Source organism: Papilio machaon, chromosome 6, assembly GCF_912999745.1.
Source record: "Papilio machaon chromosome 6, ilPapMach1.1, whole genome shotgun sequence".
NCBI classification, from domain to species: domain Eukaryota; kingdom Metazoa; phylum Arthropoda; class Insecta; order Lepidoptera; family Papilionidae; genus Papilio; species Papilio machaon.
Window position 1 is genome coordinate 2,263,182 of NC_059991.1, and position 14,144 is coordinate 2,277,325.

General features: G+C 32.5%; 3 protein-coding genes across 4 annotated transcripts; 1 reads left to right on the forward strand and 2 right to left on the reverse strand.

Annotated features, from left to right (window-relative positions):
- Positions 1-209: 209 nt before the first annotated feature.
- On the reverse strand, positions 210-3,934 carry LOC106715987 (IST1 homolog). 2 transcript variants are annotated; one of them, XM_045678322.1, is made up of 7 exons: positions 3,642-3,934; positions 3,345-3,507; positions 2,874-3,093; positions 2,366-2,502; positions 1,619-1,756; positions 997-1,047; positions 212-654 (listed from the first exon to the last, which is right to left on the reverse strand). In XM_045678322.1, the coding sequence occupies exons 1-7, from the start codon at positions 3,821-3,823 to the stop codon at positions 442-444; spliced, it is 1,104 nt and encodes a 367-aa protein (XP_045534278.1). In that variant the 5' UTR covers positions 3,824-3,934; the 3' UTR covers positions 212-441. The 2 variants fall into 2 exon arrangements, with proteins under 2 accessions (XP_045534279.1, XP_045534278.1); XM_045678323.1 differs by lacking the exon at positions 997-1,047 and having other exon boundaries at positions 210-654.
- A 1,378-nt stretch (positions 3,935-5,312) lies between these two features.
- LOC106716012 (protein dispatched) lies at positions 5,313-8,893 on the reverse strand. The gene has a single exon (XM_014509436.2). It carries the CDS (start codon positions 8,714-8,716, stop codon positions 5,363-5,365), a length of 3,354 nt encoding a protein of 1,117 aa, XP_014364922.2. The 5' UTR covers positions 8,717-8,893; the 3' UTR covers positions 5,313-5,362.
- Positions 8,894-9,415: 522 nt separating this feature from the next.
- Positions 9,416-13,048, forward strand: LOC106715993 (V-type proton ATPase 21 kDa proteolipid subunit). Its single transcript, XM_014509407.2, has 2 exons — positions 9,416-10,193; positions 11,632-13,048. Exon 1 carries the CDS (start codon positions 9,551-9,553, stop codon positions 10,166-10,168), a length of 618 nt encoding a protein of 205 aa, XP_014364893.1. The 5' UTR covers positions 9,416-9,550; the 3' UTR covers positions 10,169-10,193; positions 11,632-13,048.
- Positions 13,049-14,144: the final 1,096 nt, after the last annotated feature.

The window sequence follows — 14,144 nt, forward strand, 5'->3', positions numbered from 1 at the left end:
CAATATTAGTATCTATGCTATTTAGCGTTAAAAAAGTTTCTTGATCATTAACAATATAATTACAATCTAAAAAAGTATTTATAAATCAAAATATTTCATACATAAACATTGTACAATGTACTTAACATAGAGTAATTTAAAAATGTAAAATAATGTAACATCAGCAAAAAAAAAAGAATTTGGTCATTTGCACGAGTTTCGTAGACAGTCTGGGGGTCCTCTTTTCTGAGGACCATAGTCAGCATATGTAGGGACATTTTTACTTACCTTCTTAAAACAGTAATTTTGAAAGCAAGCTACAATTAATTATTATTTTCCTTTATAAATTTACATATATATGCAAGCATTGTACAACTAATACTTAAGTTGGCACACCAAGTAGAAAAGTATCCTTGGTATTGATGTGCCAAGTTAAATATACAAACTTACAGCCACTCCCGTTTACTTTTTCTTCTTTAACTCCTCAAAGCGTCTGTTGAGATCTTCAAAATCTATTTCATCTGGAGCACTGGATTCATTAGGAGTGTTGTTGCTGTTGCTATGTGGTACGGAGGGTAGTGGTAAGTCTGATGGTACTGATGGTAACTCTGGCAGTTCCGGGAAGTAGTTCTGTGGTACACGAGACCTCGGCTGTGGTGTCGGCACATGTGCCGGCTGTGAAATAATTAAATTAAAGAAGGTTTGTTCTACATCTAATATATAAAATTCTCGTGTCACAATGTTCGTTCCCGTACTCCTCCGAAACGGCTTGACCGATTCTCATGAAATTTTGTGAGCATATTCAGTAGGTCTGAGAATCGGCTAACATCTATTTGTCATAACACCCCCCCCATTTTTTTTTTTTTAACTGCGCGCGGACGGAGTCGCGGGCGACAGCTAGTAATATTAATATAAACCATTAAAAATTTGTATGTTAAAAAATATGAATATTCAAGAATAATTTAGAACTAGATGAAAAAAAGCTACATTGTAAAAATTAAATAAAAATGACATTACCATATCATGTGCTATACTATCATAAGCAGGCGGTAGATTATGCATTTCTTCCTGTAAGCAGAAAAAAAGATTGATCCAAAAATTGACCAACGCTTGCTTATGATTTGACAAACTGAGTGAATCTCTAACTGCAAGGTGTCGGAATAATTATGAAAATATCAAGTACATGCAATCCTACTATAAATGTCTTTACTTTATCATGAAGTGAAAATAGACAATAAATTATGTGCAGATGTATATGAAAAAATTTCAAGCTACAAACTACATGAAAAATAAAACTAGCTTTAGAATTATTGCAAAGAAAATATTAACACATTTATGCTAATTTATAATTGAGCTAAATATAACAGTTTTATTCAAATCTTCCTAATATTATAAATGTGAATATTTAGATGTATGGATGGATGGATGTTTGTTTGAAGGTATCTACAGAACAGCTCAACAGATCTTGATTAAATTTGGCATAAATATAGAACATAGTCTGGAAGAACACATAGGCTACTTAATATATATGTTTTTTAATCTGCGCTGACGTAGTTATGAGCAACAGCTCGTGTAATTACAAATTAAATGTATATTATGTATACATGAATAAAATTGTATAAATATATCTGAAAGTTACCTGAAGAAAACTGTTGCTTAAATTCTTTGAGTCAACTCCTGGCGGCAAGTTATAGTTCATTGGTGAACCACTGGGGCCACTCGGATAATTGTTTTGGGGATTTGCTATAAATCCACCAGCTTTACCACCAGAAGGTTGCTGCAAGATAAATTTATACTTAAATACTGTAATTATTTCATAATTGCCTATTATAGAATTGTTTTTTTTAAATCATAATACAGTACAATCTCACTAATCCGGCACTTCGATAGATTGGCACGTCCAATAATCCAGCACCTTCCGCCCACGCCTCCCTTTCCTCACTATACCTGTGATTTTATTTATTACCGATGACTTTTTCAGTATAACCCAGTAATATAATCCGAACATTCCAATAATCCGGCACCCTCCGGTTTTTAATAGTGCCGGATTAGTGAGATTGTACTGTACTTTGAAAACTAGTCACATTTTACATATAGACTTTAAATAAAGGAATCCATTCATATTCTTATTTTTTTAGATATTTGACAATCTCCATTTCTATTAAATTATAGACGAAAAAATTATAATATTGTGCTATAAAGACCAACAAATTACAACTAGATGATTATTGTTTATTTCATAAATTATATAAATATCAATCTCATTTATAGAGGTCTCTAACCCAAGTGTCTCGCTCATGGAGGTTCATCTTTATTTCAGGTAGGTATTGGGGCAAAGTTTATTGTATGGCTAACAGCTGTTGATTGTACATTTTGTATAACTTACACCAGAAGGATAAGAGAATGGCTGCACAGTAGAACCAGGCATGCTGGGCATCTGGGGCATAGGGGGTTGCGAGGGAAAGCCTATAAACCCTGGAGGCATTGGTGGCCCATTGATGTCAATTAATAATGCATCTCGACCTAAAACAATGTAAATTGTAAGCATTATTGGAATACACATGTTATTTTTATGATTTGACATGTGACCTGAAAAACAAAAATAATTTTCATTATCTATATATATAAAAGAAAGTCGTGTTAGTTACACTTTTTATAACTCAAGAACGGCTGAATCGATTTGACTGAAAATTGGTGGGCAGGTAGCTTAGAACCAGGAAACGGACATAGGATAATTTTTACCCCGTTTTCTATTTTTTATTCCGCGCGGACGGAGTCGCGGGTATAAGCCAGTATACTTATAACCAACAATAATTAAAATGAAGGAAAACCATAAACAATTGACAGATTTATAACGAACAGTCTTTACAATAACTGCATTATGAAATTCTTACCCTGTTCCTCTCTCATAACTTGTTCATCGGGTTCATATTCTACATTATATTTCTTAGCAATCTCTATCAGATATCTCTCCACAAGTATTTTGGGTGGACTCTGTACAGACATCTTGTGTTTCAGTTTGTCACTTATTGTGTTCACATCTTCATTGCGACATGCATCTGCATAAATCTTACCATACTTTGCTGTCAGTAAATCTGAAATTACCTTAAGTTCCTGAAAAAATATTAATTAATATTACTATACCAAATGATTTCTAAAAAAAGTTTTTATTTAATAGGTTTCTTACTGTGTAACGATTACTAAATTCATTGAATATTAGAAAACAATATTTTTTAATTAAACTTTTAGAACATCAAGTAGTAAACAATGTACTTGAAAATATTATATTCTTAAATAAATTGTGCAAAGCCCTTTGTAACATTTAATTAGAAAGGCACTAAGAAAGATTTTCTTAACTATTATACCTGTATATCAGTGTGCATTCGTGGCGCAACCCAAATAAGACTTGATATGGCTTCAGCTAAACCTTCGTCTAATTCTTTCATTTGAGTAACAAGACCAAATCTTGCTAGTATCAGGTCACAGTACATTTCAACAATCTCCATCGCTTCTACTATGTAATCCTCTCTAAAACAAGTAGCCATTTAAAAAAATAGAAAAACTGAGACACGGAATTCGAAGGCAAGTTATTACACAAGTTTACATGATCCTATTTAATGCGTTATATTTTATCATGATGATGATAATTACAGTAAAAATACCTGATTATATGTTCCACTCGGATTTTAGCACGTTCAGTTTTGCCAGCAGCTATGTATTCCGCAATTTCTTTACGAGCTTTTAAAGCTAATTCGGTTTTCTTTTTTTCAATTAGTTTAAGACGGTTTACAGCCAGCCTTAAGTGAGTTTTGAGCTTCGTGTAATTCGGATTTGAAGAAAACATTTTGTGGCCTTTAATTAATATCACAAAACTACTGATGAGTAAGACGTATTACACTTATTTGTTTGTTGCATGAATCACAGAAATAGAATTATGGCTCATTTCATTTTGACACTTCTGTGGCATATGTCAAAAATGTATTATGTTTCAATCTACGCATACGATGTTTTAGTCAGGAATGCTTCAAACCATGTAATAAATGGAAGGCTTGTAAAATCCATTTTATAGGTAAAAATGTATTTTTTATTCGCACATCCATAAATTCTATTTATATTCGAAGAATCTTTAATATCCTTAGAAGAGGAGTGAAGGTCAAAAATCTTCAAAATTATTAATAATGGAATCTACCTATGGCATATCTGTTACTGTTAATTTGAAAACATCGTTAGATTATAATCTCTCCATAAGGCATACATATTGTAAATCGACCATTTACATTGTAACATAGGTTTATTCAATGACTAGCTGGTGCTCGGAATACAAAAAAACTTATTAGCAGCCGATGTGTTCTTCCAAACTATGTTCTACATCTATGCCAAATTTCAGCAAGATCTATGCAGCTGTTCTGGAGATACCTTCAAACATCCATCGATCCATTTGCATTTTTAATTTTAGTAAGATTTGGTTAGTTTTACACTTTCTTGGGGTTAATTGAAACAAAACATTTGAAAAAGTAACATTTTATTTTAATTTCCTGACGTATTTAGTATTAAGTACACATATAATACAGGACATACATAATATGTTCACTTACAAATAATACTATATTATTAGAGATTCAACATAAACCATTTATTTATATATACTATATTTATACTGTGAAAATGCATTCATTGAGCACAATTTACATCTATCAGGTCATTAGGCTTACGATTATAATTTGCATTTTTAAATTGTCACAATAAATTTGTAACAAAAATATAATTTTGTTCATATGTAAAGAGTTGTACAACTTTTTGCAATATATTAAATGTTTATTTAATAATATCCTGAGGCTCTTCGTTCAATAATTTTATATCACTTTACAATATATCAAATAACATTGTTTTTTTATGAAATATTGGACAAAAATAATATTTTCAAAGTAAACAACTTTTTCTAAGATTATTTACAAAATGAAAATTCATTATTGGTTAATACTGTTCTTGAATATGTGAGATACCTAGGATACATTTTATTTCCCAAAAATTGACAAGGAAATTCAAGTAATTATATACATATACCGATGCTATAGTACACATGAGGTCGGAATTTAAAATTAATATATTAATATGCAACCAAAATTTTTATAATCAAGCTAAGCTCACTTGTTACATATTGTCTGTGTGAACTATTTATTTATTGTCACAATAATTCCTAAATGTTGTTGTTTAACAATAATAAAATAGTAAATATAATATATACAAAATGTTACAATCATGATAAAATTTACATTACAAAAGATCAAGAAAGTAGTCAAAATAATACTGCAAAATTGCAAAAATACTCCAAACTTGAGTGAGTTCTATGATTAGTATAAAGTTATATAATACATCTAAACATTCAGTCATTGTCTACATCAATACTATGTTTCTTCTCAAAGCTACTGAGCGAGTTTGGACAGTCCTCATGAAGAACTACGGTGGTAGCACTAACACTAGAAGGACTATGCGAGTGCGTGATATTTGTGCGATTACTGTCTGCTAAATGTTCTAATTCATGACTCTCTAAATTAGGCACTCCTGAACAAATAGAACTAACGCGAGAGACAGATTTCCTTTCTTCAGTCGCTGAATCTTTACCAGAATTTTTCCCAAACAATTGAAGAAGGGAACAAAGAAAAAAGGTGGCATACACCCAACTGACAGACATTATTAACGCCAAAAATGCGCCGATTTGTGAATATGGTAATAGATTTGACCGAAGCAAGAATATTCCAGCAAACCCCGTGGTTAGAGCCGCTGCCGCAGTAGGCCCAGAGGATGCTGTCAACGCATACTTAACTCTAGTAGACTTTGTGCCACTAGCATTTGTATAACTTAAAGCATAGTGAAGACTAAAATCTACAGCTAACCCTGCTGATGTTGATATTGCTACACTTTCTAATACATTTAATTTCCATTCACTTAACACTAAGATGGCTATTGTAACTGTAGATGAGAATACCATAGCTGTCAATGCACAAATACTGATGATAAAGCTAAAGGTAGCAGGTATAAGTACTATAAATCCTAAGCTAGCGGACAATATTAAAGCCATCACAGTCCCACTGGCTAATGTTTTCTGTAAATCGTAAAAATGTAGGTCTGATAAAAACCAACCATTACGCATGCCCGGAGGAGCAGACTTCAATTGATGTTCTGTCCAATTTTCAACTTGTAGAAAAAAATTATTCATCGCAGTGTAAGACATTGAATATGGAACAACACTCTCAAACTCTACAACAATTGCTGACACATTGGGTGGATTTGCACTCCTTAAAAATTTAGGACCAGCCACTCCCGGCATAAAAAGTTGCCTTGGAGTTTGATATAATGATTCCATTGCTGCTAAAATGCAAATGTCAAAAACTTCTTTTGTATAAGGAAAACTTGAAGATTCACAACACGGTGTTCTATCTACTTTATCAATATTATCAATGCATTTTCTGCTCATGAACATTCTAAAGGTTTCAATAAAACAATTGGGCAATAGTGGACCGAGAGTGTGTTGGTAAAATGGTTGCCCTTTTAAATTCCTGCAAAACTCTGCCAACCACAGTTGAGACTTAGGTTCTGATATAGAAAACTCTGTGTCAAAAACTAAATGCCCAGTTGAAGCAGGATCCATGTGATTTCCATTATCAATTGGTTTTACACCCCATATCCATCTTAAAGGCATTTTACTACCAACACCTAAATCTTTACCAAATCTTTCAAACAGGAATCTATCTCTATATTCCATATCATACTTTTCAAATGGATGGGAAGTCTGAAACAGCTGGAATTGTCTTGAATCTGGTAATTTTAGTCCAGGGGTGTAAAAAACTACAACAACACTACCAACTCCTATAGCACCCAAAATTACTACAATACCTATGTATGATTTTGTAACAAATGCTATAATAATTCTATTCAATATAACTCTGATATCTCCACCAATTTCATTAATAGCTTTATAAATCACAATACTCCATGGTTTTTTACTACTTGAGTACAATTTAACATCTAATATAAATACTGATACTGGCAACCAACTTATCATGAGTAAGAAATTAACTAATACTGCAGTACCGGCAAATACACTGAAACAATTTATTGCTGGAATGTAGCTGATGTACGATGCAAAAAATGCAACTGCTGTTGTTAATGTAGTAATAAACATTGTAAGAATTGAATGCCTTAAAGTCTCTTCAAGTATTTGTATTAAGATAGTTTCACCAGCACTAGAAACATTTTTTATTTCTGTAAGTTCACTCTCTTGCACCACTATATTATCTCTTATCAGCTGATTGCTGATCATCTTCCATATTTTGACATAAAGGAAAGCATCATCAGCTCCAATTCCTATCACAACAACTATTACTAATAAATTCATGAAGGGAAAGAATTCTAAATTGAACACATAAATATATATGAAGTATGCAACACCAAGTGTGTAAGTTATAGCTATGAATAGCAGTAAAGTCAATACAATAGACTTTGTATAAATCCATACACATATAAATACAAAAATGCCTCCCAGACCTATCAACCATGTATCCTGAATTATCCATAAATCAAAAAGTGCATTCTTCAATCCAAAATCCATGGCAGGAATTCTTAGAGTATCGTAAGATAAATTTGAACTTTGTAATTTCTGATAGTAAGGTAGAACAGTACTGCTGCATGCTAATGGAAGAAATATTACAACATTTTTAACAAATGTATTATTAAACATAGGCGGAGTGAAAGCATTGCCATCTATTAGATAAAATAGCAAATTATACACAGCATCGTACTGTGAACAATATTGTGGTACCCTACATTGGTTTAGTTCACATGATGCCATTAGTTTAAAGTCATGGAAATAACTGGCACATTTCTTTAAAATTACTACTGCATTCATTACATCTTCTTTTGTTACATTTTCACATGAAGTCTTACCCGACATTAAAGCTATATAATTTGGCACACTCCACACTGGACAACACATCTCGTCATCTCGCAAAGATCTCTGACATAATTTGTAATACACTTTACCACCTAATTGAACTAGAAGAGATTGTAGTTTACATAGTTTTTGAACATTTTCAAATTCCAAAAGTGATGAATTTTCAGAGTTAGAAACAACTAAATGAGCATAATCAGAAACGGGAGCTCCACACATACCGGTTGCATAATTGTGTTGAATCTTGTCAGGAGTACGCTGCATAGATTTTAAAGATATCCACTGTTTTCTTGTATGATTTTTCAACATTTGTGCATTTACATCTTCATATGAAACATTTTTTCCAAATCCCCAATGAACATGGCCGTTTACTGAAGGTTTCGCAGATGAATTATCAGAAATCTCAATTTTGTTTTCAATGCCAGTAGAATAGTATTTTGGTTTCTTCTTTTTGTTTCGGCCTTTATTCTTAGTTCGTTCACGATTTATTTTTCCCTTATTCTGAATTCGGTTGTGATAGGTATGGTTCATACGTTTTTGATCTGCTATTTCTTTAGGGTTAACTGCGAGTCTTTTAGATGGCCTTGTTTCATCGATGAGATTTTCCCAAGCGATAAAGCGATGTGCCAATGATGTTCCTCTTGTTTCGAATCCCACAATGGGATCCGAAAATGACGGAAACTCGTGACATATCAAAGGGATCACAGTTAAAATTGTTAAAATAACAATTACTACAAACATATAAAGGTACGAGTAACGAACAATAAACCTGGCATAAAATGTTAACATTTTTGTGTAGCGGTTCCGTAGAACTCATAATTACTTCTTAAGCCATTCTTTTGGATTAGTGAGACTGGTACGTTTTATTAAAATAAACTGAAAATATATTTAAAAATCAAACTACATTTTTGTCATTACATTCAATAACTGGTAACTTGGAAAATGGAATCGGAATGATGTTTTTATAAAAACAATGACACATTCGCATTGCTGCTTCTATTATCTATTGTTTTCAAAGATTCGAAGACTCTTGTCAATGATCAGCTGTGTGAAAAACAGATAATAAATTAACAATAGTGGAAGTTTCTTCAACAACAATAACCAGTAAGTGTACTCAAAAATATCTATATGTTTAGTCCTTAACTACGAGTAATTAATTTTTTTCCCATTCTCTTAATATTTTTAAAACCACATCTAGATTAGTTTAAAACTTAGTACTAAAATTATTGGCGTTTTAACTGAGTGGAATTTCTTTTGGAGGGTTTGCCTCCCTTTCTTTGTGTTTCTGGCTTTTTAGGCATACCATTAGTAATTGACTTTGTTTTTCAAATGCTTCATTTTAGAAGTAAATTTTAAAATTGTTAGGCCCTTAATAAAATGTGTACGCTCACAGTACTGTCACGAGGAGAGAAATGATCGATGTAATTTTAGTTAGTGTTTAGTCTTTTTAAAATAGCACAATTTTTTTATTAATGGCAACATTTACCTTGTCTCTGAACTCTTGTGATCACAAGACTTCTTCGTTTTGAGTTTTCTGTCAAGGCAGTAATTGGAGAGAAAAAAAGGCCGTCCCTTTTGGGATCTTCTGGTTCAGCAGCTCCAATTGACTCAAAATCATCCAAGATGAGGTACTTCTTAACGTATTTGCTGGTGCTCCTTGTGGCTATTGTCATACCTATATTTTCATTGTACTATGTCCTGAATGGAAAAGGTGAGCAAATAAGTTTCGGATGGTTCCTGGAAAACACTTCCCCATACATGTGGGGTACGTTGGGAATAGCTTTCGCAGTAGCATTTTCCGTGGTGGGCGCGGCTATGGGCATCCATACGACGGGAGTGAGCATAGTCGGAGGAGGTGTCAAAGCTCCGCGTATCAAAACGAAGAATCTGATCTCCGTCATCTTTTGTGAAGCCGTGGCCATTTACGGTTTAATTACTGCGATCGTGCTGTCCGGAATGCTTGAGAAGTACACGGAACCCTTGACTGACATAGCTATCAAGCAGCAGAATTGGATGGCTGGATATGTGATGTTCGGTGCCGGGCTTGCCGTGGGTTTGGTCAACTTGTTCTGCGGTATCGCTGTGGGCATTGTGGGATCAGGAGCTGCCCTCTCGGATGCTGCCAATGCAGCTCTTTTTGTTAAGATTCTGATTGTAGAAATCTTTGGATCAGCCATTGGTCTTTTCGGCCTCATCGTCGGCATCTACATGACGTCAAAGGTTAAAATGGGTAACCAGTAATTCAAGAAAATACTTGAAGTTAACTGTAAGTATAATTTTTATTAGTTTTTTATATATTTGATACTTTTAATTTATATTATTTTAGAATCATATTTTAATAATGGTGAATTATTGTTGCATCTTGCACACATTTTGCTGATTAATTTTTCTCATGTACAAACTGTTATAAGATTGTGTGACAGTTTATTGTTTAAAAAGGAAATAAGTTCAAATATAGAAAAAAAGTAATTCTTGCATTTCTTTACCAATAAGATAAAAAAAATAATTAGGAATGCCTTTAGTTCCTAAACAATTATTAGTTATACAAGATGGGACTCTATTGGAAATTTTAGTTCTTGTGGGATTATGATTTTAAATGATTAATATTTGTGCTATTATTTAAAATTGATTTTGACATCTCCCATTTAGTTTATAAAATCAAAAGCTTTTATTCCCAAAACTAGTGTATTAGTGCTATGTTTAGTATTTTTATTTCTATTTATATATTAAAAAACTAACTGTCATCGGTTATTTCCCCGTCTTAATAAATAAAAACTCAGTAGCCTATAAGTTCTTTCAAACTATGTACCACATCTATATCAAATTTCATTGAAATCCGTTGCCGTTCTGGAGATATCTTCTAACATCCATCCATCTGAACTTTCCCATTATCAATATTATTAAGATATCTTACATAATCATGATTCATTAATGTTATTCTTCTTTACTTTAGTGAAAAGTACCTTAAATGATATCTCAATGCAATGTTGAATTAACAAGTAAAGAATGTAGATTAAAGATGTTTAATGATAGGATCTTGGCAAATAAAAATCTGTAGTCTAGATCTTTTAGTCTGTTGCTTAGTCTTCAACTATGGTGGTCTTTGTCAGTTGTGAATATTTTTCTCACATCTTTATATATTACTAGCTGTGCCCCCGACTTCGTCCGCGTAAAATTCTGTCTTCGGATAGAATTTTTTTAGGCTAAGAATAACTGTTACACTCATGTGTTACTTACTAGCTGTAGCTCACCACTCCGTCTGCGTGGAATTAAAAAAAAACTTAATAAGTAGCCTATGTGTTCTTCCAGATAATGTTCTACATCTGTCCCAAATTTCATCAAGATCAGTTGACTGTTCTGGAGATCTCAGGAGACACCCTCAAACAAACATCCATCCATCCACCCAAACATTTTCATTTATAATATTAGTAAGATTAATCATAAACCTGTTAAGTAGCTTATGTTTTATACGTCAATGTGCTACATCTATACCAAATTTCATTCAGACCAATGCATCCATTCTTCAGATACCTTCTAACAAACATCCATCCAATCCAAACTTTTGCATTTACAATATTACTAAGGTATTACCCCATTAATTCTCTTTGATGCAACAGACTTAACATGTTCTATAAAGGTGTTTAAGTAGTGAAAAATATATTCTAAAATTTTGTGACAATTTGATATAATTTTGTGTGTTTCAGTGTACAGCACTGGACCATCATGCCTTGACCTTCAATCTTATATCTGTGACAGCCAGTGCTCAGCGCAAATAAATCAATCAAATGTGTGAAGTTTTCTATGTTAAGTGTTGGACTCGTGTACTTCTTAATCAAAATATAATTTTGTTGATGTTATTTATAAATTTAAATGAGATTTATTTCTGTAATCGAAAGACAACTGTTTTAATAATAATCTGATCTTAGCACCATTTTTGTTTTACTCAATTATATTTTTTTTTGTTTGTAATTTATTAGTTAATACTGTTTCATAAGTCATATTATTTAAGCTTATTTTGAACTCTAATGAATTAAAGTGTCAAAGGCTTAGGAAATTGTTTTCATTACTTTTAATTACCCGATTAGAGATATTTTTGAATGATTATTTTAGTTGTATTCTCTGATTAATTCAATATTGTGCTAAGATGTCAGATGGTCCATTGAACATGTCTGGATTGTATTGGAGTGTTTTAGAATACTTATAATCAATAGAGTTTGTGTTGTTATCCATTTTACAGTGTCCTGATCTAGAAATGACTAGATACTAATTGCAGTACACTTATATATGTATTTATTATATATCAGTACATTACCTTCTATGGTGTTAACAACATTTAAAATATTTCATTGTAACACTGCTGAATAGAAAGGTGCTCAAAATAGTTTAAAACTATGCAATGTAGTATCTAGTCATATTTTATAAGGCTTAAACATTCCATGAAAACATAATACAATATGTGAAAACTTTGATTGGTTCAACAGACAACATTTTGTATATAGTTAACACTATAGTAGTATATTTTTCAAACTGGTAACACCAGAAAATAATTATTGCTATTGATAAATATCCCATTCTGTCTAGTACTTTAGCTTATGTGTGGTTTATGAAGCTTATAAATAACCTAGCCGTCTATGTTTCGAAATTTACAAGGAGTGCATGTTGTAGTGTAGGAAATTTATTGGAGATTTTCTTCCCTTAGTCAAATATCAACCAGGATTTCGATTCAAGTGACAAATTAAATGTCAATTTGTGTATTGCTGAAAATAAAAACGAAATTTGCGAACTACTGTTTATTTTTTTTTAGATTTCGACGTCAAATCATTGTACGAGATATTAAATGTTGTTTCCAAATGTAAATATTAGTTTGCTCCGTTGCACTATTATAAATCTTACTAATTTATTGTAAAATATATTATTATTATCCACTTCATGATGGGACAATGATTAAAGCCATATGATTATGGAATACATTGTCGTTTAGGCACAAATTGAGTGCAAACATTTTGCAAGAACAAAAGATAAGTGTTATTGAGCATTATGAGTACTGTTTATTAATGCGATAATAATATATTTGTGCAAATGTAGATATTATGTATGTTGAATAAATAGCTAAAACTTGAAGGTGTTTTATTTTTTTCTCCCTTATCCTAAAAATTTTATATGTTAACTGTTTGGTAATAGTCACATGTTATAAGACATGTGACTTATCATTTAAGTGATGACCATGTAACAAGATATATTACTAATATTATGAATGCAAATGTTTGGATGGATGTTTGTTTGAAGGTGTCTCGGGATCGGCTCAAAGGATTTTGCTGAAATTTGGCACGCATGTACAACATAGTCTGGAAGAATTCATAGGCCACTTATTATGTTTTTTTTGATTGCGCGCACGTAGACGCGGACGACAGGTAGTATCATATAACATTGATCTTGGTTGATCATGTTTTTCGGTTGCTATTATGAATCTTAGGTTAATTTTAGGCAAATGTATTAACAACCAGCATCATCAGCTCGTTATACGTACCCATTGAGGGGCTTGGAACCTACCCTAAGTCAGGGGTGACAAGCCATAGTCAACCACGCTAGTCCCGTGCGGGTTGGTTGACTTCACACATATATCTTAGCAGAATATCTTACCAGAATGAAGAACGTCTGATAAATGTTCATATGTAAAGTGAAAAACACATTGGTTCATGGCGGGATTCGAACCCAGGAGCTGCTGTTTCCAAGTCAAGTCCTCAACCCTGTGACAATTTTAACACAACTCACGCCTGTAACCCATAGGGGTAGTCAGAGATCATGGACCTCCATTTAGTGTGGCCAAATTAACCTCCGCAATCCACTTTTCGCCATTTCGGGAGACGGAACGGGTGGTGAGCCGCATCGCCGTCTTTTTTCTCAATTTATAATACACATTTTAATCTATGGAGCAGCAGTAATACAAAGGAGAAATAATACAACATGTTTAATTTAGCAATAAAATATTTTATTTCAATATAAAACACTTTAGATGTACAGCTATACTATACAATTCCAAAAAGAGGTATCTACGATCGAGTTTATCACGAAGCGGAATGTATAAATTGAAATGAGCCAAAATTTGCGTATTGCATTGTATTTTCGAAGCATATTTTCAACTTATTTACTAAATCCTACGCCTAGTACGAGATTCTGAGCAAGATATTTGATTTTACATCAATTGCCATTGTAATTT

What these genes read in the sequence shown, in the direction of transcription:
- LOC106715987 (XM_045678322.1), bottom strand. Translation starts at nt 3,823, where the DNA reads ATGTTTTCTTCAAATCCGAATTACACGAAGCTCAAAACTCACTTAAGG. An exon ending in GAATGCACACTGATATACAG is followed by an intron (nt 3,094 to 3,344) that starts GTATAATAGTTA and finishes ATATTTTTTCAG; the next exon opens with GAACTTAAGGTAATTTCAGA. An exon ending in ATAGTATAGCACATGATATG is followed by an intron (nt 655 to 996) that starts GTAATGTCATTT and finishes ATTATTTCACAG; the next exon opens with CCGGCACATGTGCCGACACC.
- LOC106716012 (XM_014509436.2), bottom strand. Translation starts at nt 8,716, where the DNA reads ATGTTAACATTTTATGCCAGGTTTATTGTTCGTTACTCGTACCTTTAT.
- LOC106715993 (XM_014509407.2), top strand. Translation starts at nt 9,551, where the DNA reads ATGAGGTACTTCTTAACGTATTTGCTGGTGCTCCTTGTGGCTATTGTC.